Source organism: Merops nubicus, unplaced genomic scaffold (assembly GCF_000691845.1).
Source record: "Merops nubicus isolate BGI_N331 unplaced genomic scaffold, ASM69184v1 scaffold3955, whole genome shotgun sequence".
Taxonomy (NCBI): Eukaryota; Metazoa; Chordata; class Aves; order Coraciiformes; family Meropidae; genus Merops; species Merops nubicus.
The window spans coordinates 1-24316 of NW_008612970.1; the positions used below are offsets into that span (position 1 = coordinate 1).

Consider the following 24316-nt stretch of genomic DNA (forward strand, 5'->3'; position numbering starts at 1 on the left):
TTGGAAGGGACCTCAAAAGGACACCTAATGCAGCACCCCTGCAGTGAGCAGGGACATCCCCAACTAGATGAGATTGCTCAGAGTCTCATCCAACCTGACCTTGAATGTCCCCAGGGATGGGGCCTCCACCACCTCTCTGGGTAACCTGTGCCAGTGTTTCACCACCCTCATTGTAAAGAACTTTTTCCTAATGTCTAATCTCAGTCTAACCTGCTATTAGATGCATGTTCAAGGCAGAATGATGTACCCATCACTGTAAAATGCAGAGCTCTGCCACTGTACACTGTGAACACTAGGCATGTACATAGATCCAGAAGGCAGTGAGAAAAAAATGACAGAAGATAAATGTGCTGTGTGCTGTATGTGCTTTTATCTGGGGGGATAGGAGAGAGGGGTTGGTGGGTGAATTGACAGACAACTGATAGGACTTCCAGCTTTTGTCCAAACCTCAGCACACACTTTAATGTAGATGAACAGCCTGGCTCCTGTGTTGAATCCATTATATTTCTGGGGGAAAAAAAAATAAATTTTGAGATCAGTGCTTTTGGGTGTTACATTCTGGACATGAAAATGATTTATTTTAAGATTTACTTGGGAAATAGGATTTTACTATCAAGTTCCTTTATTTTTTCATGATTAGTCAGGAGGAAAGGAGGCTCAGGATTCCTTTATTTTTGTGTTACTGATTTTTCACAGCAGATTCCACCAATGGGTAAATGTTCCATTTGCATCTAAATATTCAGAAAAAAGATAATTCAATGATATTATTTAAAACAAGCCACCCAGAGATTTCTATCAAATTCTGTTCTTTTTTTCTGAATGTTTTCTCCTTACCAGACAAACATTTCCTTACCTCTCTGTTGGTGTCCTTCAAGGAAGAGGTAAATAACTTTTAAAAGCTGTGCTTTGGAGAGTATTGCACCCTGCTTTTGGATCACAACAACCCCAAAATGCTCCAGGCTTGGGGACAAGTGTCTGGAAAGCTGCCCAGTGAAAAAGAACCTGGGGGTGTTGGTCAGCAGCAAGCAGTGTGCCCAGGTGGCAAAGAAGGTGGCCAGCATCCTGGCCTGGATCAGCACCAGTGTGGCCAGCAGGGCTAGGGCAGGGATTGTCCCCCTGCACTCAGCACAGGGGAGGTCACACCTCAAATCCTGGGTTCACTTTTGGGCCCCTCACTGCAAGAAAGACATCTTGATGCTGGAGCAGGTCCAGAGAAGGGCAGTGAAGCTGGGGAAGGTTCTAGAGCACAAGTCTTATGAGGAGTGTCTGAGGGACCTGAGGTTGACTAGTCAGGAGGAAAGGAGGCTCAGGGGAGACCTCATTCTATACAACTCCCCGCATGGAGGTTGGAGCCCGGTCTCCCAAGGAACAAATAATAGGACAGGAGGAAATGGCCTCAAGTTGTGCCAGGGGAGGTTTAGGTTGGATGTTAGGAAAAACTTCTCCCCTGAAAGGATTGTCAGACTCTGGTCCAGGCTGCCCAGGGCAGTGGTGGAGTCCCCGTCCCTGGGGGATTCAGAAGACATGTAGATGTGGTGTTGAGGGACGTGGTTTCCTGGTGGGTTTGGCAGAGTTAGGTTAATGGTTGGACTTGACAGTCTTAAAGGTCTTTACCAACTGAATTTGACCACAATAATCATCATGTGTCATTTTCATTTAATCTTTATTGATTTAATTTGCCTTTGAATTACAAATTTACCTTGAGAATAAAATGTGGAAAAGAATCAGCAGTGCTGTGCTGCTTCCACTGGGACAGCCCATTAGATGAAATCCACTCCTTTCTACTCTGCTGGACCTCAAATTTCTTATTTGCAAGTTCTTGTGATCCATAACTGATTTTTTTTTCCTTTTTTAAGGATGAAATCCTGAAAGCAGTCTTGTGATCCATAACTGATTATTTTATTTTTTTTTTTTAAGGATGAAATCCTGAAAGCAGCTGTGATGAAATATGGCAAAAACCAGTGGTCTCGTATTGCTTCTTTACTGCATAGGAAATCAGCAAAGCAGTGCAAAGCCAGATGGTAAGTGGGAGGTGCCATCTCAGGGAATAAGAGAGTCATCATTAGTGGCAATTGAGAAATTCTCACAGATTAATTTATGCCCACAGAGGAACAATAGTTTTAAGATTGTTTGATTTCTGCTGTAGTGGATATTTTGAAATCCTGTTGCTTGAAAGTAATTGAATAAAAGGAGCCAGATTTTCTCTTTGCCAGAGAATGCAGCATTAGCAAATGCAGGATCACTTCAAATAGTGTATGACTTTTACCTATATTTACACATTTTTAATTAGTGAGTGGAATTTCATTTTATATAAAGAAATAGAAGCTTAAACCCAGTGCAAATCCATGCAGTACAGATCTGAGAATCAGACTTAGATACTCAAGTACTGAGCTGCACATATTTATTAGAAGATGTCTGTACAAAGGTAACAGTACTGGCAGAGTTAAAGATTAATAAGATTACTGTTGAAGGATCCAGACCAAACAAATTTGCCACTTCTGGTACAGTTGGTTGTTGCAATTTTTACTTCTCTTTCTGAATTGCTTTTATGACACTTTTCCAGAGTTAGAGATGGGGAAAGGAAGAAGAGGCAATATCTGTATGAAAAGTGGTGGATAAATCATACTTTTTAAAGCTCAGATGCATATACCGTAAAATACTCTGGAGTAACATCCTTCTGTACAGAAAGAAAACTTGTGTGTGAAATTTGCATGACAGGGTTTTGAAATCTCAGAGATGATTTAGGTAACCACTTCTGAATGAATTCAGGATGACTCAGTGAATTGCTTGGATCTGTCATGCTGAATTTTTTTCACCTTTTCACAGGTATGAATGGCTAGACCCAAGCATCAAAAAGACAGAGTGGTCACGAGAAGAAGAGGAGAAGCTGCTGCACCTGGCCAAGCTCATGCCCACCCAGTGGAGAACCATTGCCCCCATTATTGGGAGAACGGCCGCGCAGTGTTTGGAGCACTATGAAGTCCTGCTGTGAGTTATTGTTTCTTGGAGGTGCACGCCAGGAAACCCTGCAGAATTTGTTGTATAGAGGTGTCATTCCCTTCTCTCACAGTGCTGAGCTGTGGTGCTTTCAAGCTGACTGAGTCTTTTTGTAAGCAAACCATTAAAGACTGTTTCTTATCAGTCAATATGTGTAGCTTGAAAGAATCATCTTCTGGAACCTGGAAGGCAAGCTTCAGTAGAGATCAGTGTATATTTTCTTGCCTCTGGTCATTCTGAGTCAAGATTCATGCTTTTTATAGGCTGCCATTTCAGGTTTATTTGGGTATTTTTTGAGTGGCTGAACAGCATGTGTGAGTGTGTGAGAGAGGGGAAAAAAAATACAGAGATAAAACACGTGTTGGTGGAATGGCTGAATGTGCAACCACCATCTCTGTGGGCCACCAGGGGCTTCTTTGGGCTGTGAGAAGAGAAGGAAAGTGCTGTTTTCCCTCGTGAGCTTTCGTAGTATTCACTCCTGAGGTTTCTTAGTTCTGGTCTGATTGGTTGAGTACAAAAGCACAATGGGAAACACTCAATTGTGTGTTTTGAATTCTTATCCTTACTATTAACAATTATCCAAGGAAAGTTCTCTACTATTTGCTTTGTCAGTGTCATATTTTCTATAAAATTTTGTTGTTGTGATGTAATACTGTGTTGGTTTCTTTCTCTTGTCTGATTTAAGATCATGTTACTGTACCAGTTCCCAAATCTTTCCTGCAGTAACTGTAACAGGTTTAACACCTGAGACATAGTACATGGTTACTTTTTTAGTCAGTCTTTGTGGACATTTAAGGGATGGTTATTATGAGCCTGGGATAAAACAAAGAGCCAGGTGTGACAGCCTTGCATATGACATATATATTGATTTGTTTTGAATTAATACGTGTAATGTGTTTTTAGGGACAAAGCTGCTCAGAGAGACAATGAGGAAGAAACTGCTGATGATCCTCGGAAACTTAAACCTGGAGAAATTGATCCAAATCCAGAAACCAAACCAGCCAGGCCAGATCCTATTGACATGGATGAAGGTAAGACAGGAGTGAGTTTACCCTTCTTGACAGCACTCTCATCACTTGGAGTTTTCTTTTTACACAGCCTATGTACCCTGGGTTTCTTTTGTCACCATTTCTCAGCCCCCTGATCATTTTTTTCCATAGATTTTGTCTTATTTCTGTATCTGGCCAGTCAGTTATACTTTTCCAGTTTTCTTTTCCTTTTCTTGATATGTTTTCTGCCTTCTAATCTGTCTTCATCATCTCATCCTGTGACTGTTCTTTGTTATGAAAACTATTTTGCTTTTTTGCATTTTTACTTCTGTAGCTTCATCTTTTCCCATCACTGAATACCTCCCAGACGAATCCATGCTGAAGCACAGGACTATGTGACTTTTTTTCTCTCTGCATGTGGCAATGCTATGAACTAAAAATGAACGTGGCTAAAATCCCATGAGTGGACCAACAGTGTCTTTGAACAGTCACAGGTTCACAAATATGGTACTCTTGGATCTGGGATGTCAATGAAATTAACTAGTTCCTCAATGTAGTACTCTCAGGTGGAGATGTAAATGAAATTATAATTCCATTACTGTTGTCAGTTTGCCTCGTTTTGTAGATGTTTTGATTTGTTGTAGATATTAGTTGAATTATTTTCAACATTAGGCATTTTTTCGTGCCTGTGAAAACATTGGTTCATTCAGCATTTAAAAATTGCTTCCTGATTTTAGTGTAAATTTTCCCCTTACTCCAAGTTTTTTTACCGCAAATTCATAGTTGTGTTTATCTGTGCTATCGTAGATGAACTGGAAATGCTCTCTGAAGCTAGAGCTCGTCTGGCTAACACCCAGGGAAAGAAGGCCAAAAGAAAAGCAAGAGAGAAGCAGCTGGAAGAAGCAAGGTAAACCTCTCTTGGTTTCATAGACTAGGGCTGCTTTTGGTGACTCTGGAGCACTCACAGTGTATAAAGTCAGGCCCAGCTTTAAGTCATTGTAGAATCAGACTTTCTGATTTGTGACAAAAGCTTTGCTCTTGTTTAAACGTCTGTAGCCTTGTCTCAGCAGCAAGTGATTAAAGTAGTTCCAGATTTAGGGTACAGGAGCCACCTGTACGCATGCACTTCACATCACGTGATGTGGCTGTTTCCTCAGGCGACTTGCTGCTCTCCAGAAGAGACGAGAACTTCGGGCTGCTGGAATCGAGATCCAGAAGAAGAGGAAAAAGAAGAGAGGTGTGGATTATAATGCAGAAATTCCATTTGAAAAGAAGCCTGCCCCTGGCTTTTATGACACATCAGAGGAAAACTACCAGTCCCTGGATGCAGATTTCAGGAAGCTACGTCAGCAAGACCTGGATGGAGAATTAAGATCGTAAGTTGGTTATACTAAGGAGGGAACAGTATATCTGAAAAAACCCACCCTATATATACATAGACACACACATATATGTGCTAAGGCCTGGAAATACCTGTGGACAGGAGTTTTATTTTCTACTGGGACAGATTGCTTCTGCCTTTTCAGTCTCCTGAATTTTTTGTCTTTCTACTTGATCTTTTTTCTACAGAATAAAGTTCCACATGCACATTCTTGCTCTTTAAATGGAAATCTTAATGTTTTTGAGGTTCATTTTCTCTTAGCAGTAAATTTGCTTGTGTATTTGTAGTCCTATATTTCATTAATAACATTAAAATACTTACAGGAGCAGATTTTACTTGTTGTAGTATTACTTTTGGTGGAGCTGTTCTTAAGTAGAATCTCCTTGTATCCTTAATTTCTCCTCCTTCCTCTCAAAAAAATCCTAAAGGATGCAGTTGAGAAATTAAATGCTCATCTTCATTTTGAGCAGTGTGGGACATATTTAATTGTACAACTGCATTTGCCACTACTGCTGACAGCTTTTTACTGAGAGTCAGCCTAGTACTATGTATCATTTAGTTTATTAGCTTGTGATCTAATTGATTTAGTATTGTATAATTGTATAGCTTTTAGTTCAGAGGGTCTGGCAGCAGCTTCAAACTGAAGCTTACAATTTCACAGGCTGATTCCATTGCTGTTTGAAGAAAATCCCACTTTTGGTAAATTCTGAAGAGAGATTGTTTCCCATATCCTGCAGAAAATGTTCTAGAGGGACTGTTCACATCCTCAGGTTGAAGGATTACACTGTCCTGTAGGTTCTGCTGAAGATCTGCAGGCTGTATCTGATCACTGCTGCACCACAGGGTGGTTCACTCTTCCTGCAGTTTTTATTTCAGCATACCCAGCTTTTGGTTAGGCTACAGGCTTTTTGCTCTCTGCTTGTTTGTTTTACTTTGTCGCCATTCTGCATGTTCTGAAATGTTTCTCTTGTCCATATGACAGTGAAAGGGAGGGAAGAGAGCGCAAAAAAGACAAACAACATATGAAACGGAAGAAAGAGTCAGACTTGCCTTCAGCTATTCTACAGACCAGTGGAGTGTCAGAATTTACCAAAAAAAGAAGTAAACTAGTTCTTCCAGCTCCACAGGTGAGCACTTCATTGATCAATAAACGACTTACAGAGCCAGTGCCAATCAATGATTCCTGTTCCATCAAGAGGATCTCATGGTTGTATTTTATCTTATTATCCCTTGGAATTTTCTCTTTTAAAGATATCTGATACAGAACTTGAAGAAGTGGTAAAAGTAGGGCAGGCAAGTGAGATTGCACGCCAGACTGCCGAGGAATCTGGAATTACAAACTCAGCTTCCAGCACTCTTCTGTCCGAGTATAACGTGACCAACAACACCATAGCACTGAGGACTCCCAAAACTCCAGCAGCACAAGACAGGATCCTGCAGGTAGAGTATAAATGTACAGAACAGGCTTTTGGCTTTAGTGCAGTAGCCAACTGAATAGAAGGTGTAAGTACCATCAGAACATTCCTTAAATTACGTGTGGTACTGGTGTTTGAACTGACACGTGGTCTCTAGGACACAATGAAAGGCACAGAGGCTGATCTGCTTCTGTCTGCTCAGTTTTTATTTCAGTTAACAAGAAGTAATTAACTGCAGCGATGTGAGAACATTTTCCTAGCACTTTATTGGCTTAAAACCACTTTAGACAAAGATTGTCAAAAACCTACCTTTACAAGTTCAGAATTATATTTATGTTGCTCTGATTGTGTGTCCAACTTCTGTCAGAAACTGGTAGTGTTGGGTGAAGTTTTGCTGAATGTGAGGAAATGGTCAAATTCAATCAGTGCAGCTAGTGTGTAAAACAAAAAAAACCCCACCCAAAACCAGATAAAACTCCCTGGTATTGATAATGAGCTGTATTTCAACAGTTTCATGATAAGAGAAAAGAGAAAGCTCCTGACCCTACAGATCCTGACCAAAGTCTTTGTGCAGTGTTTGCAGGAACAGTCACCTTCACCTTCAGATGGAGTGCTCTGACACCAGATGTGGCAGTGTTATGCATAGCCACAGTTTTGTAGCTTCGTTAGCAGTGAAAATTAATTGCTACGTGCAATAGTTTCATTAGCTCAGCTCATTTTCAGAGTGCCTTAGTTCTTCATTATAAAATGGAAAAATAAAAACTAAGGAGGTATTCAGGAAAGCCTCAGTTGAGTCATGGTCTAAAATCCTGAATAGCGACCATGTCTTTTGGAACTCTTTGAAGTGCAGTTTGGATGAACTTCATTGATGCTGGATTTCAGAGTGCAAGTTTGCTGTTCTTTCTGAAAAACAGGATCCTTAGCATGACTTGAGTGTTCAGTCACTAGTACTAATAACACTTGCAGTATTATGGAGTCTAGCAAACTGAAGGAAGTTGAAACATTAAGTAACCCATTTGTTTTTACAACTCTAATTTATAGTCTGTTTCACTGGAAATGAAGATGAAAATCCCTAAATGCCTCTCAGTGAAGCACTAGGGTTTGTAAATACCAGTGTAGGTGTTTTGAAGTTGTTAAACTTTTTCCACTGACTGACTGATATTCACTCTTTGGCTGTTCTTACTGCTGCTGAATTTGATAAAGACATCTAGTAGAGCGTGACTGTGAAAGTCTTACTGCCATAGCATGTGTGTTGTCTGTTACACAGGAAGCCCAGAATTTGATGGCTCTCACAAATGTGGATACCCCACTGAAAGGAGGTCTTAACACTCCCTTGCATGAGAGTGACTTTTCAGGGGTAACACCCCAGAAGCAGGTTATCCAGACTCCAAATACTGTGCTTTCCACACCCTTCAGGTAAAACTGACTCTTCTTCTAATGGGTGCTTGGTTGGGCATGTGGTGGAGGTGGGTGGGGGAAGCAGGTTGCAATGTGTGAAACAGTTCTGATCAGTGCTTCAGCACAAGATTTAACTTGCTTTTATTTCAAGCCATTGTTCTGCAACTTTCTCCTTCTCTGTGTCTTTCACAAGCTCAGCCACATCATCTTCATTTATATTTGTACAGTGTATAACTCACTGGAGTTCTGGTCCAAAATGAGGCCTTCCATGGCCTGGGGCTATAGAAATTATCCTGAAGTAATAGAGGAGTATAAATAGTGAGGTGGAGTGTCATTCTGTATGTGGGTCACAGCCTTTCCAAAGTATCACCTCTGAGTTGAAGGTGAGGCAGGTCCCTTAGCCAAACCCACACTGCATTTCTGAAAAGCTGGAGTAAATATTTTAGAAGCCATATATATCCAAAATAAAATATTTCTTACATTGCCAATCCAAATACTATGGAATTTCTGTTTTAACTCTTACAGTGGGTCCTGAATAAATATATATATCCCACAAGTGCCAAGTACCATACCCTTGGTACAGTTTGTCAGTTTTTTTCTGCTTAGGTTCTAATTTTACTTGTATCATGCTAGTAGGAAAAATGGAGAATGAAATAAAAAGGACCTTTATGGCAGCTTTTCAAAAGCAGCTTTATTTTGTTGTTTAAAAGCTGTGTGCAGAAGCCCCACTCTTTAAATTGTATCTGCAGAAGTGAATCTTTTTCTGGAGATCTGCTGGCGTCAGTGCGGTGCAGAGGGAATGTAGAGTTTGGCTTGGAGTGATCTGGCTGTTCATTTGGGTTATTTTAGATTAAAAAATGTAAAGACACTCTAATTTTCTTGTTTGGTTGGTTTGATTTTTGGTGGTGGTGGGTGTTTAGCTTCTGAAGTTCAGATTTGCACAGGTAAATATGGCAGCTATGTATCAACTTGGCTTGCTTGCAGAAATCTCTCATCTTATTATTTAGGTCAAAAGAAGAAATATTTAAATAAATGAAACCATTTATTCCTGTGATGTTATGATTTTTTTAATATTTTGATGCAAGGTTTTTATGGAAGTTGTTGTCTTGTATTATATTAGGTTTTTTGTTGGGCTTTGTTTTGGTATGGGGGTTTTTGGTGGTGGGTTTTTGTTTTGTTTTGTTTTTTTTTTGGTGGGGGGATTGTTTGGTTGTTTGGGTTTTTAGTAAAATCACAGAATCATCTTAATCTGATGTTAGGCAGCTCCCTGCACTGAGCAGGGACCTCTTCAACTAGAGCAGGTTGGTCAGAGCCCCATCCAGCTTTACCTGGAATGGTGCCAGGGATGGGGCAGCGACCACCTCTCTGGGCAACATGGGCCAGGGGCTCACCACCCTCACTGTAAAGAATTTATTATCGTAAAAGATATTAAGCTGAAAAACTGTAATAGGGTTTTAAACACCACATAAAACTGAGACAATTAGAGGGAAACCTGCTTACTTGGTAATTGTTTCTTCTTCTGGAAAGTCAGCATAAAACTTTTTTTCTGATAGGGTAATCCACAAGTAAGTGTATCCTGTGAAACATTCATTTGAAAACATAAAAATTCATTTTGCTCTTTTTATTTGTAGGTTTCATCCTGCAAATGATATTGTGTGTATTTGTTATCCTAAATGAGACTTGGTAAAAATCTGTAAACAACCTGAAGCAAGAGGAAATTATCATTTTCCTTTCACAGACATACCCTGGAAATCAGACACAGTTGTATCCCTCAAAAGAGGAACAGTAGTATGTGTCAGGCTGATACAGTTGTGTTTGTCCACCTTTATGGCACCTTGCTGGCACTAGTTACAGTAACTGGTAGTGGAAAAGATGTGTTAAACCAGCTTGTCTGTCTCTGCCAGGGTTATTCTCTGCAGCACACGTACTTGTCATTATTGTCTGAAAGTATTTACATAAGCATCTTCCCAGTCTGGAGGAGAAGCCACTGAGGCCCACAGAGTCTAAAGATGCTAATCTAAAAAGCCACTAATCCATCTTGCCTCACCTGAGGTGCTTAAATGCAATTACTGTAGTGTCATTACTCCTTCAGTAATCAGACATCTTCAGAGTGATTCATTCAGCTGTAAGGTGAGACAGCTCTAACTCCAGATGAGTTCAGAGTGAATGACTTGCCACAGGTGGTAGGGAAATCAGAGCTTGCAATTAGTTCCCAATTACTTAGGAATATTTATTTGTATCCCAAAATAGTTCCTGCTGACTGGATAATCTCTTCTCTCAAAAGCAGCAGGAGGAGTTTGTGCTGATGTAGTTCCTCAAACTTCTCTAAACATAATGACGTGCCTAGATTTCAGATTGACAGATATTTGGTTACACCTTGACAGGTTTATACAATTGTGTTTTTTTTTTTTCATTCTTTTAATTGCATATTATAGTTTTACTGCTTCCCAAGAAAAAAATTCTGGCTTGAATTGATTAATGGTATTGATGTAACTTTTTGCAGCATTCAGACTTTTATAGTTAGAGCTCTTCAGGAGAAAAGAGAAATAACCGTAACCCTGTATCTGCACTCCCTCTAGGACACCTTCTCATGGACCAGAAGGTTTAACTCCTCGTGGAGGACTCACTCCTAAACCTGTGGCTGGTACAACTCCTGGTAGAACTCCACTGCGTGACAAGTTGAACATCAACCCGGAAGAGGGAATGGCAGATTACAGTGACCCATCTTATGCAAAACAAATGGTAAGAGGTACTTAAGAAGTGGAAATTGGTGCTTTTTTTAATTTTCAGAATCTTGACTTCTCATCTCCTGTACAAGATTTTATTTTCTAATAAAAGCCAAGTGTTATTTCTACCACTTGTCTACAGGTCGGTACTCATCACCTGATAAAATCAAATCTTGCCACTTAGAATGGCTTTTGGTGTGCTGAGTAAAAGCCCCCAAGCTATTTGCCAAAGAAGTCATGGTTAAGTTTCAGTCTTACTTGTATCTTTGAAGCTGAGCAGGAAATGTATCTCAAGCAGAGATTCCTTTTTCTTGCAGTCCTGTCCAGCCCTCAAATCCCTCATCATCTTGGTTTCCCGATTTACGTACAGGACCTTTTCGTCAGCCTGTCGTGTTGACAACGTTGAGCTGAAGGAGTTTAATTTTTGCCATTAGGAGCACTTGGTTTTGAGATGTCCAGTAATCTGAGTCCCATCCAGATACTTTCATCGCCTTTAGCAACAGATGTTTCCATTCTTGGACATTCAGCCAGATGTACCCTGCCAATTAGACATGGTATAAAAGGGCATATACCTAATAGGTAGCACCTTGGGAACTCCTTTTATGTGGCTGATTCTGCAGCCTTAACTGTGGCTTTGGATATCTCCCACCAGAGCTATTGACATTTTTCTTTTTAGCCTTCCTGAGAATATCCGCTTCAAGTTTTTGGCATATTCTTCTCACAAAAATAACTCTTCAAGTTCGGAATTTCAGATTTCCTCGTCGCTTGGAGGACAAGGTTTATTTGATGCCCTTATACTTACTTTGGTTCTCTCTTAGCCATTTTATATTAAAAAGGGGTTTTGCTGCTAGAAGGAAAACTGGGGCTGCAATTTCCTGATGGACTTCATTGGTTTTCAGATCCAGTGTGGTTTGTCTCATTTTTGTACTGTGCCACAATCCTCAGATTTGTGAGTGACTGCAAGGGAAGAAGTTCCAGTCAGACTTGCAAATAACCCCTGTGTCCTTCATCACATTTTCCAATATTTTCAATCTCTTGAAAGTTGTCTGAGTCTCTGCTGTTTTACTGAAACTACTGTTGGAGCAGGTCCGGAGGAGGGCCGTGAAGGTGATCAGAGAGCTGGAACCTCTGTGCTGTGAGGACACACTGAGAGAGTTGGGGTTGTTCAGCCTGGAGAAGAAAAGACTCCAGGGAGACTTTACTGCAGCCTTCTAGGACTTACAAGAAGCCTATAAGAAAGACGAGGACAGTCTTTTAAGCAGGGGCAGTTGCAACAGGACAAGTGGTGATGGTTTTAAACTAAAAGCAGATTGATTTAGACTAGATATAAGGAAGACATTTTTGACAGTGAGGGTGGTGAGACACTGGCACAGGTTGCACAGAAAGGTGGTTGATGCCCCATCCCTGGGAACATTCCAGGTCAGGTTGGCCGGTTGCTCTGAGCAACCTGCTCCAGGATCAGTGCAGGGGGTTTGGACTAGATGACCTTGAAAGGGCCCTTCCAACCCAAACCATTCTGTGATTCTACTGAGAGGTGAAGGTGCCATGCTGTTAACTTCAGTGTATTTCAGCCTGTTTGGAGATTTCATTAGTGACCTGTTAAGAAAGCTCTTAGTAGTATCAGAGAGTTTCTGTGCTTTATACTGCCTGAACTCTGGGATGTTGACCTGTAGGCCAACCTGGATTAGTAACATGCCTCTTCTGTCTTTAGAGATTTTGTTTCTGTTGGGTTTGTAGCAGACTAAGGTGGGCAGATGATGTTTGGTGTGTATTGTTCCTGTCTGCTCATGCAGAATTTGACTGTGTTGCACCTTGGTGCATGACTTCAGAAGCGTTGTGTCTTACTGATATTTCAACAGGAGAGGGAGTCCCGTGAACATCTCCGCCTTGGGCTCATGGCCCTGCCTGCTCCAAAGAACGACTTTGAGATCGTTTTACCTGAAAATGCAGAAAAAGAACTTGAGGAACATGAAGTAGATGAAACCTTTGTAGAAGATGCTGCTGATATAGATGCCCGCAAGCAGGTAGGTGTGTGTGAGGCAGGTGGTGCCTTCTGTTTGAAATCAGGTATGTTCCTTGAGTGGGTCCCATTGTTTCATACGTGTTCAGTGGAAGCAGTACAGCTTCTTCAGGGTAACAGAGCAAAAATGTACCTGGTTTTTGTGCTGCCATCAGAGTATAGACACACACAGAGGCTAAATAAGTTTTCTGAGTCCTTTTCTAATTGTGCATCACTTGTCATTTTTTACAGTGACATCTCTAAGAATGTGTTTGTCCACTAAAAGATAAAAATACAGTTAAAAGCTTTTTTCTCTAGAGGCACATGCCTGATTTTAAGCATGTGAGAATTCTGCCCTTTTTTTTTTTCCTTTCTTCCCAGTTTCAGGTTATTGTCTCAAGGTTAACAGTTACTGTTTGTGAAACATAAGACAGATACATAAAAATTCAGGCAGGCTGGCAGCACACCGATAGAAATCTGCCATGCAGTGAGTTGGTTCATTTTGTGTGACTTGTACCACAGGATTACCCAGACAGCCAACTTGTGAATGGGTCCCTGTTTGTTATGTTTTGTTCTGTTTCAGGATGAAGGCAGGCTGGATAAACTGCTAGCTTAAATTCTGATGATTAAGTAACTACTGGCCTGTAATTCAAGACACTTGAAATTTTTCTCATTCAGAAAAACTCAGTCATTTAGAAAACGTTTCAGTCTCTTTTCCATTTATTGGTTATCGTGATTTTTGTGATGCAAATCTCTTTTAAATATATACCCCCAAATGTTTGGGTTTTTTTTAATTTCAGTGAGATTTTCCTAATGACTGTGATAGGTGAACAAAATATTTTTAAAAATCATATGCTCTGATACCTTCATTAGAAGATAGATGATAAGCATTTCCCAGGATTTACTTCCTAGCATGTGCAGTCTGGGGAGGAACATGTTATGTATGCACATCTTGTGTATTTGCAGCCTAGTTAAAAAGTCTGAATTAATACAGATAATTTATGTGTGTAGAATAGAGAGAAGAATTTGAATTATAATGTCATACAGGAGAATAGCACCATGCCTTTCAAATGCTGGCATAACATGGCTGGGATTAGAATATGGAAGGTCTTGGTCATCTGTCCTGAAGTTTTAGACAACACTGCCTTTTCGTGTTATTTATTGCCTGAAAGTGGAATGTAAGAAGAAATCTCATCTTTTTACACTTTCACAGGTATTGTTTTAGTAAAGCAGTTACTTTATGTCACTGAAGAGGACAAGTAGAGTCTTGGCTGCAAATATCAGTCTTTCCTTTCTATGTGAATTTTATTCATGTCTGGAGAGTTAGAGTAGTTGTCAAACTTGACGTGGAGAAATTGTAAAGGATGAACTCTGCTGGGGTTAAGGCTGAATGAGGATTTCATGGCTGGAAATGACTTTTTAGGATATGTCTCCTCTCAGTCTCTGTGCTCCTCATGTTTACTTTAGAGGCAGTAGTATCATGTCATCACATTTGTCTCTGTCTTGGTAAGAGGAAAGCTTTATGCCCTAAGGCATCTTTTCTGCAGTGATCAGTTCTCTTTCATGTCACACACATTTCTGACTGTGTCACAGTAGCTGGAGTAACACTGAGCTTGTTTGTCTAGGCTCTCCGAGAAGCAGAGCGTGCAAAGGAACTGAAGAGAATGCACAAAGCTGTTCAGAAGAATCTACCACGGCCATCAGAAGTGAGTGGAAACAAAATTCACTTAAAAGGGAAAAGACAGAAATAAAGGTTTTAACCACTGTAGGAGGGAACACAATCTAAGCAGATCACGAAAGGATGAAAACTCCATTTGAGGATGCTGGTTTCAGTGTTATGGGAAACTTTTCACAGCAAAATTGTCCTGAGGTATTTCACATGCACAAGTGAAAGCCCAGTTGGGTGTTTGGGTTGCTGTATGTGCATCACACCACGAGGGATTTTGGCACCTGTTCTGTATGGTTTAGCTAATAAATTAAATTCATACTCAGGCAGAGGTGTATGATTTTGATGTGATCTTTGCTGCGTATGTTTCTGAACTTTTTTTGTATTCATGGACAGGTTAATGAAACAATACTGAGACCCTTAAATGTGGAACCACCTCTAACAGACTTGCAGAAAAGTGAAGAACTAATAAAGAAAGAGATGATTACTATGCTTCATTTTGATCTTCTGCATCACCCATTTGGAGAACAGTTCAGTGGTAAGAAGGGGAAAGGCCCAGGATTTGGCAGCAACAATGCAGAACACATGGCTTACTTGGAACAAAATCCTTATGAGAAGTTCTCCAAAGAGGATCTGAAGAAGGTGAGAATTCTATGGCCTAGTTAACAGTGACCTGACATCCTCATGTCATGTTCCTGTAGTCTTGCAAAAAAATAGTGGATTCAAGACTGCACAGAATTTAGCTGGGACATCTCCAGGGAGTTGTATGAAGAGCTGTATAAGGATAATTTAAAGGCACATTCTCTTTTCTGTGGGCTAATGTTAATCCAGGCACTTAGCAGACTGATGAGAATGCTGTATTTGTCCAGAGATATTGTCTTTTAGATACAATTTTGAATGTATGATCATTGCTTATCATTTTAAGTAAGGGTGGGAGCTATAATACCCCAGCAGTTACCAAATTCTGCTTTCCTGAGATCCACGTTTAATCATTGAGGGTTTAACTAGGTTTGATATCCACCTTCTCCTGCCTGTGTAGTTTGTGAATCTAGAATTACTAAGTATTTTTTTCATAGGATTGCAGACTAAATATGACAGTGGTAGCCAGCTTATAACTTGGAGCATCAAATCAAGTCACTCAGTTATGCTTGTCAAGCTTGATCCAACAGAGCTGTGCTGGTGCTGAGCTGCTGGACTGTGGCAGCTGATCTTAAACATACCTGGTTACAGAGTGCTGAGTGGACAGAGTAGGCTGTTGGTGGCTGAAACGGGTCGGCTGGCTGGGCACTCAGTCCTGTTGGGCACTGTAACCCCAAGTTAAATGGCAGTGCTGTACCAGGGGTTCCCCTTCAGAACCCTTGGTCACTGATTTAAGCAGCTACAGACGTTGCCTTCTGTTTCCAAGTGACAGTTCAGACACACAGGGCTGCAGCTCTTTCCAGGAGTTTCCCCTGTGAAGTTACACCAGTATCCTTTGACCAGATGCTTACAGGAATAAAAATGAGTGAAAAGGACAAAAATCACATGCCACCACGTCCTCTGTTTTATTCAGACTCCTGCTATCCAAGACTTGTGTTCTGAAAATAGCTGTGGTATCTCTACACCTGAATCCCTTGTTACTTTAAAGTGACTCCAGAAACATAGAAACAGATTTTAAATCCGTATCCTTGACTGTATCTGACCAATGAATCAAGAGCCTAAAATGAGAAATGCTGAGCAGTATGCACTTCCAATTTGCTGTTAAATGAAAAATGACAAAAATGTGCCCCAAGTCCTCTGTTTTATTCAGACTCCTGCTATCCAAGACTTGTGTTCTGAAAATAGCTGTGGTATCTACACCTGAATCCCTTGTTACTTTAAAGTGACTCCAGAAACATAGAAACAGATTTTAAATCCGTATCCTTGACTGTATCTGACCAATGAATCAAGAGCCTAAAATGAGAAATGCTGAGCAGTATGCACTTCCAATTTGCTGTTAAATGAAAAATTATATTTGAAGATTTCTGAGCAGGAGAAGTTAAAGATGGAAAATACAGCTAGAGCATGAACTGCCAGCGTCAAACTGTTCCCTGAGGAACACTCTCCGAGTGCTTTCTCTGGTTGTTTTGAAGTGCAACAAGAATTAGGTTTTCTATCACTTCCCTCAGAGACTATTGTGCAGGCCAGTGGATTTTGCCTGGAAACTTTCTTCAGAGGCCCTGGAAATTTTGTCTCTGAACCGGTGCTCAGAAGTTTTCTGCATCCTTGCGCCTGCTTGCTCCCTAACACCGAGTGTAATATTCCCTCTTTGTCCAACATCAAATTCAAACCAGGAAGTTTCCCTATCTCTGTGCTCTCATCTGGGGCTTGTTTGTTTTGCTTTATTTCTTCATTTGTTTTTATAGGACATATTTCTACTAAAATCCCTTCATAAAATGCTCTTTTGTTTTCCTGACATATAGTGCTCTTCTGGGAAGGATCAGCAGTGGCAGCTCTTGAAGCTATGGAACTGTTTCAGTGCTGCAACTGAATAGCCTTAAGTAGTTACTCACAGTGTACAAACAGGCTAAATTGAAAGTGAACCTTTATAAGGTGTAGCTTTGTCAGCTGTGGTGAGAGTGCTCTGATTTTATCTGTTCTTGACCATCAAGGACAAGTAATGGATTTTCCTTTACCCCACTATCCCTGGAATCATCTAATCTGGTGATAACCTGAATTAATTCCTGAGCAACATGATATTATAAAACACACATCTGCTTGCAGTGAGATATCTGCTGCTGATATAGAAATTTCTGGTGTGGGCATAAACCCTGATGGAAGTGAGGACATGCACTTGTTACAAGTGAAACCCAGGGCAAAGATAGTTTAGTTTTTTATTTACAAATAAAACTGAAACGACCTGGGTGACCTTGTAGTTTTGTGGGCCAGGCTCTTTGTCAGATGTATTAAGGGTTGCAAGAACAACATGAATCTTTTCAGTACACTGTAAATGACTGTGTAAACTCAACTGGAAACAGCAGAATGCTCATGTCTCCCAAGCAGTTCTCTGGGAGCAGAATGTGTGTTAAAGTCAGAGCAGCGTTTCCCACAACAGAGCTTATGTGGCTCACCCGTTAATATTTAGGGTTGATTTTCCAGGTTGTGTGGGGAAGGGCAAGCAAAAGGAAATGAAAAGTGATTTTTGTTTCACAGAACAGCTGCTTCTGTCTGTGCAGTTCTCCCTCCCCTCAAGGTCCTTGCTTTTATCTCTTTTCTTCTGCAGCAAGATGAAGTATCTAGCTGTGCCACAGCTTTCATTAGCTACAGCAGAGTGATGTCAGGTTTGGCCAAATTATATAAAATGAGGGGTAGTTGCGCTGTGAGCAGCCTTCTAGCCTGGGTTTCATTTATAATCCACAGCATCTGTGTTAGATTTCATAGTTAGCTTAACCTGATGGTGAGCTTTTGGTATGAAAAGAGAAACTGCCCCTGTGAATTGCACACTGAAGGATTGAAGAGAAGAGGAATTTTCTCGTATCCTGTGTATCGCAACTGCAATTTATTTCTCATCATTCCCAACAGGCACAGGATCTGCTGGCACAAGAGATGGAAGTGGTAAAGCAAGGAATGGGGCATGGAGAACTCTCAAGTGAAGCTTATAACCAGGTGTGGGAAGAATGTTACAGCCAAGTGTTATACCTGCCTGGGCAGAGCCGCTACACGAGAGCTAACCTGGCCAGCAAAAAGGACAGGATAGAGTCACTTGAAAAGAGGCTTGAGGTCAGTGCCACTTTTTTCTGCTTTTTGCACCTGCCTTTTTTTTTTCTTTTAAGTTTCTCCCTGTGTGTTTTGTTTCTTTTTTCTGTGTAAGAGTTACAGGTGACTTTACACATCACTCAGGCCTTTTGGTGAAGAATTCTCTTAGGGGGCTCATAGATGTTCCTGAAGTGTTTAAGTCACCTTCTCTCATCCCCTTACAGTTCTTAAATTATCCCAGGAGTATTCCCACACACCATTTCTCTTTGCACTATTAGCCGAAACACTGCTTATCAGACCCACTTCATTCTCAGCTGGAGAGAAGGTCAGGCTCTGCTCTCTTAATTCCACGTGGATTTTTTTGTTTTCTTAATCTCTGCTGTTAGCAAATCACATCTTTCTAGTTTGCACTTTGTCCTTGGTAGGGGCCAGGGTGAGATACTTCAGAGAAAGGTGCTTAAAAACATCTCTGGCCCAAAAGTTCTCCAAGTTCTCTTTTCAACTTAAAACTTGGTTTCTTACCGACTCTTAGTGGGTCCAGAGAAGAGCAGTGAAGCTGTTGAAGGGTCTGGGGAACATGTCTCCTGAGGAGTGGCTGAAGGACCTCGGAGTGTTTAGTCTGGAGAAGAGGAGGCTGAAGGGAGGTGTGGGTTATTAGTGAGGTGTGGGTTGGTCTCTTCTCTCAAGTAACCAGCAATGGAAGGAGAGGAAATGGGCTCAAGTTGCACCAGAGGAGGTTTCAGTTGGGTATTGGGCAGAATTCCTCTCCTGGCAGAGTGGTGAGGCCTTGGCCCAGGCTGCCCAGGGAGGTGCTGGAGTCCCCAGCCCTGGAGGGGTTCAAAAAACCTGTGGATGTGGCACTTCAGGACATGGTTTTAGTCGTCATGGTATTGGGTTAGGGTTAGACTGGGTTGGACTTGATGATCTTAGAGGTCTGTTCCAGCCTTAATGATTGTATAATTCTATGCTTACATATGTGAAGTTACAGATAGTCCTGAATTCTTGCCAGGGTGGCACCCTCTGCCAATTCCATTGATTCCTCCCAAAAAAAGGGAACGGTAGATTATTGTGATCCCTTTCTACTCTGTCAGGAAATAGGCTTCTTTATTGACTGCATTTGAAACTCCAAATTTTGAGTTTGCTGCTGTGTATTTACATATCTAATATTTTTACAAGTACAAAATACCAGAGCTCAGGTAGCAGCATCTCGCCAATGTTCCTGCCTGCAGTTTGAGTTCTGTGGCAGGGCACTGGTAATGTTAAGGGACCAAGAACTGAAGCTACATCTTTTTCTGCCCAGTTTGTAGAGTACAGCATTCTCCAGCATCAGCATGCTTGCATCAGTTTATTCAAAATAAAAACAGTCACAGGCTGTAACTCAAGGAGGCATTGATTTTGGGGAGGTGTCCTGGGATTGAGGGAGATGTGTGTGGAGAGGAAATTATTTGAGGTATGGCTCACTAAGTAGGAGATATCAATTCAGACCCTTTGACACCAATTTCCCTTCCCTTGTCCTCTCTTTAGAGCTTCACCTCAACACTCCACACAAAACAAAAAATACACAGCATTCATGGTAAAGAGGAAGCTGGTTTAAATGGTTTCTTCCAACAGAACATGTGTTTGTTCAGACTTGCAGTAACTGTTATCCAAAATGGGCTCCAGGGAGATCTTACTGTGGCCTTTCAGTACTTAAAGGGAATCTGTAAGAAAGGTGGGGACAATCTTTTCAACAGGGCCTGTTGTGACAGGACAGGGGGTGATGATTTTAAACTAAAAGTGTGTAGAGTTAGACTAGATAGAAGGAAGAAATTTTTGAGACCCTGGCCCAGGTTGCCCAGGGAGGTGGTCGATGCCCCATCCCTGAAAACCTTCTAGGTCAGGTTGGGTGGGGCTCTGAGCAACCTGCTCTGGTTGCAGATGTCCTGCTCACTTCAGGGGGTTTGGACTAGGTAACCTTTGAAGGACCATTCCAAGACAAAACATCATGAAGTTGATTAGTGGGCTGGAGCATTTCTCTGGCAAAGGCTGGGAGAGCTGGGGCTGTTTAGCCTGGGAAAGAAAAGACTGACAGGGGATCTGATCAAGCTTATCAAGACCTAAAGGGTGGATGTCAAGAGGATGGAGCCAGACTCTTTCAGTGGTGCCCAGTGATAGGACAGGGGGCAATGGGCACACACTGGAGCACAGGAAGTTCTGTCTGAGCATGAGGAAAAAAATTCTTTACTATGAAGGTATGAGAGTCCTGGAGCAGCTGCCCAGAAAGGTTGTGGAGTCCCCTTCTCTGGAGACTTTTAAAACCTGCCTGGACATGATCCTGGGCAATCTGCTCTAGGTGCATCTTCTTTAGCAGTGGGGTTGGACAAGATGATCTCCAGAGGCCCCTTCCAACCCCCACCATCCTGTGATTCTATGATTTCTGCCTAAAAGTCCCTCTCAATTGCACAGGCATCAGATTAGTTTTTTCTATGGTGAAAGAAAATGTCAAAAAATAATTCTTCTGTATTTACCATCAACATAAGCTGCACTTGCTAGAAGTGAACCTCCTCAGTGACCTACTACCACAGAACCAACATCAGAGAGGGGCCAGAGAGGCTGAATTTTCACTTGATTTGTCCACGTGCAATACAGCGTGGATGTGTTCTGTGAAGCCTCGCAGGCAAGAATGTCATCCAGGTGTAGACTCCACAGTTGTTAGTCAACCAGTCGGCCCAGTTCACCCGCAGGTGGCCCAGTTCACCCTCAGGTAGCCCAGTTCACCCGCAGGTGGCCCAGTTCACCCTCAGGTAGCCCTGTAGCCGCGGGTTCAGCGCTGATGGCCGAGCACTTGCCGTGCTGGGCTCCCCCAGCAGAGAGCACCATTGCCCCGCCCAACGCTGCCGGCTCTCCCCAGCCCGGGCTCTGAGCTCAGCAGCAGCCAGCTCGCCTAGCAGCAGGGGCTCTGCTGGCCCCACGCCAGCAGTCTGAGGGCTGTAGCTAATTTGGGTACAAATGCTTTTGAAATTTAAATATCTTGCACCCAAAACTACATTAGAAGCGCATTATTAAAGTTGCAAAGTTAGGGAATGCCCAAGAAGCCCTAATTTGCCTATGCATATGCCTTGTGAGGCAGTCTTTAATTTCATGATTACAGCCTAAGTTTTTCCACAGACTCATTTGCTGCACAGGGTGGATGGTACTTGCTTAATGAGTAGCTATTGAATATTTTGTTTTCTCTTTATTGTTCAGTGTGTGGCCCTGTGCCTTTATGCTGCGTGCTATTTCTGCAGTCTAAATTGGTTACTGCTGTGTGGGCTTCCTCGTGCTGTTTATTCCTGTTCATCTCCTCCCAATATTTGAATGAGTAGTTGATGGTGGTATGCTTATTAAGGATATTGAAGCAAAGAAAGTAAGGTCACATCATCAGTTTGTCAAATTCCTGTTGTGATTACGGAGCAGTGAGTGTTTACAGAACAAGACACCCAGGAAGCAAAACACAAATCAGAGGCCTTGGCAACAAAAAAAAAAAAAAAGAGGAGTTTCATTTGATACCAGCATTGCATGGGACTCCATGGAAGACATTTGGTAAATCCAGCTAGCTGAGTCCTTGATCAGTTGCTGTGATCCTGAGAGTCCATTTTTGGCTGGTACAGCTACATCCCTGTGTCCCACGGCTGCAGGTGCAGGGAGGGTGCTGCCCTGCCTGTCACAGCTTGCTCTCTGAGTGCAGGTGGACTTGGTGCAGAGTTAAATTTGAGCTGAAAATCTCTCCCAAGTGTGCACCAAATGCAGTTTACTGCAGCTCTGTTGCCTGACCTGTTTAAAAGGCCCTTCCTAAAAGCAGGATACACAGTTTTCAAAGTACAGGTCACCAGCTGAATCATTTTTTAAATAACAAATAAAAAGCATAGCAGTTTAATGAACTAAAGAATATGCAATGAAAAAAAGCACAGCAATTATCTTTTTTTTTTCCCTAACCCATTCTCTCCAATGGCAAAACCCACCTTCATTTTAATGTTTTTCCAAGGAAAATTGTCTGAAAGCAATATCAGTGGAAACAGATATTTTAATGGGAAATATCAGACAACTGTAATGAAAAGCAGGGATATTAGCTCAGCTTTCAGTACCCCAAGATGTTTGCTTGTGCTCTTTAACTTCCTTTGTGAGAAGAGGAGAAACTAAAACAGAGTTTGCCAGCAACAGCAAACTGATGTTGGTCAGCTTTTGGGGCTGCTACTTCCCCTTCATATGGCACTGGAGATCTTTAGGAAGAAAAAACCATGAGAGTTTAGTGATCTTTTCTGGAGACAGCTGGATAGTCACTGTCTAACACTTCCATATGGGACTGCTAACACCCTGCAGATCCTGTGCAAAAAAAAAAACCCACCCCAAAGTGGCTATTTCTGGTGCTGTCTCCACAGCTCGGAGATCGCCGGCAGGATTGACGGCGCGGACAAACCGTCGTCGTCCTCTAATTGGCCTCTTTTCAGTGCCCGGGTGATTTAGTGGTGGAGGCCCTCTATCTGTTGACATGACATTTGTCTTTCTGAAATTGATGGTGATATCACAAACAGATTTGTGCTGTTATTGATGAACTTGAGGAGGCGAAGCGGAGCAGTTTGTGGAGAGCTTCTGTTTGGCTAGATATCCTGTCCAGGCGTCGTCAGCAGTAACAACTCAGCAGCAGTTTTAATGCTATTGGAATGTATTGCTACATACTAGTAATACTTTTCACTTCTTTGTTTTGAAGGTTTTGGACACTTTGAATGTTTTACTTAATGTGGCTTAAGACTGTTACAAAATTAGGATGTGAACTTTTTTGCGCTACAGATGGGACGCCTCAGGTCCGTGCAAGCGAATCCCTCTGACCTCACTAATGTGTTCATGGTACAGCTTAGATGTGCTTGAATCCTGGTGGGATTTTCTGATCTTTCTCTGTAGTTCACATGCTTCTAAAGCTTGCAGTTTCTTTGGGATTTTCCAGTGTGCTGTTACTGAGAAAACACCTGGAGAAAGTAAGAGATTTATAAAACCAGGAATAAAGAAATTGCTCATAAAACTAAAATACGTTGCAATCCCTGGGTAATCTGCTTTTATGGTCCCATATATTCATTTGTGCTACTGTGTTGCCTTTGTGGAATGTGCTTTCTTAATAAGGCCTGTTGGGAATGTCTGTGGCACCAGAGGATCACATCTGAGGGTTATCAGTGGTCGTTGCTGTCGAGCTGTTCAGAATGTGACAGAGCTGAGTGTTTATGCAAGACCACTGTTGCAGTGGCATTGCTTAATGTACAGTTGATCATCAGAGGACGTGTATTTAGTGTAGCAATTTTGGAGGGTGTGTACTGCTCCAAGGTAACACAGATGTATGGCAGACACCGTAGGAATTGTCTTTACCTGTGTGTGCAAACACTTTTTCTGTTTACCAGAGTGGTTACCATGCAGTTTGTGCTGTAGCTGGGATGCTCCAACTTTTTTGGCTTCTGCCAAAAAGGGTCAGTGCTACTTATTTTTCTCCAGCTGTCCCCTGCCATTACCTCTGACCTTGTACTAGTGCTCTTGGAATGTAGTAGTAATCTGGATCACTTCATCAAATTGGCAGAAAATTAATTATTTTTAGATTAAGCAGCAGGCCCCTTTCCACAGTAGCCAGATGCACATCACATCTTTGCTTGCAGAATTTTGGAATTTTTGTTAGATCCACAGTGAACTTAACCCATAACCTCTAGAGGAGAGCAATAAATAAAAATCTTTGTATTGCCAAGGATAACTTTTGTCTACAGTAAGAAAAAAATGTGCCAGGGAAGATAAAGGGATTTAGCCAGAAATCTTGTGCTTGCTTTCTAGTGCAGGTGAGTGTTCATTGCCTGTTTTTGAGCAAGTCCCATGAGTTCAGATTTGATACTCAGTCTTCTAGCCCCCTAACTAAAACAAAGCTGCAGTTGCTTTAGCCTCCCTTTGTTTTTGGTAGAGACAAGGCACCTCCTGAGAGCAGCTTGGCCCATTTAAGAGTTGAATTTCCCTCTCAAGTTTCATGGTTTTCTCTTTTTATTAC

General features: G+C 41.7%; 1 protein-coding gene across 1 annotated transcript in view; it reads left to right on the forward strand.

Moving 5' to 3' along the window:
• Window positions 1-1917: 1917 nt before the first annotated feature.
• CDC5L (cell division cycle 5-like) overlaps window positions 1918-24316 on the forward strand; it is a gene marked incomplete at its 5' end in the record, with an annotated part of 32363 nt that continues 9964 nt past the window's right edge. Inside the window, 13 exons of the mRNA XM_008941732.1 lie at window positions 1918-2021; window positions 2827-2988; window positions 3901-4028; window positions 4794-4893; window positions 5144-5362; window positions 6350-6494; window positions 6619-6807; window positions 8050-8198; window positions 10760-10922; window positions 12766-12930; window positions 14531-14611; window positions 14968-15213; window positions 18112-18309. Of these exons, the coding sequence (XP_008939980.1) occupies window positions 1918-2021; window positions 2827-2988; window positions 3901-4028; window positions 4794-4893; window positions 5144-5362; window positions 6350-6494; window positions 6619-6807; window positions 8050-8198; window positions 10760-10922; window positions 12766-12930; window positions 14531-14611; window positions 14968-15213; window positions 18112-18309 (2049 nt within the window). The remainder of the gene's footprint in view (window positions 2022-2826; window positions 2989-3900; window positions 4029-4793; window positions 4894-5143; window positions 5363-6349; window positions 6495-6618; window positions 6808-8049; window positions 8199-10759; window positions 10923-12765; window positions 12931-14530; window positions 14612-14967; window positions 15214-18111; window positions 18310-24316) is intronic.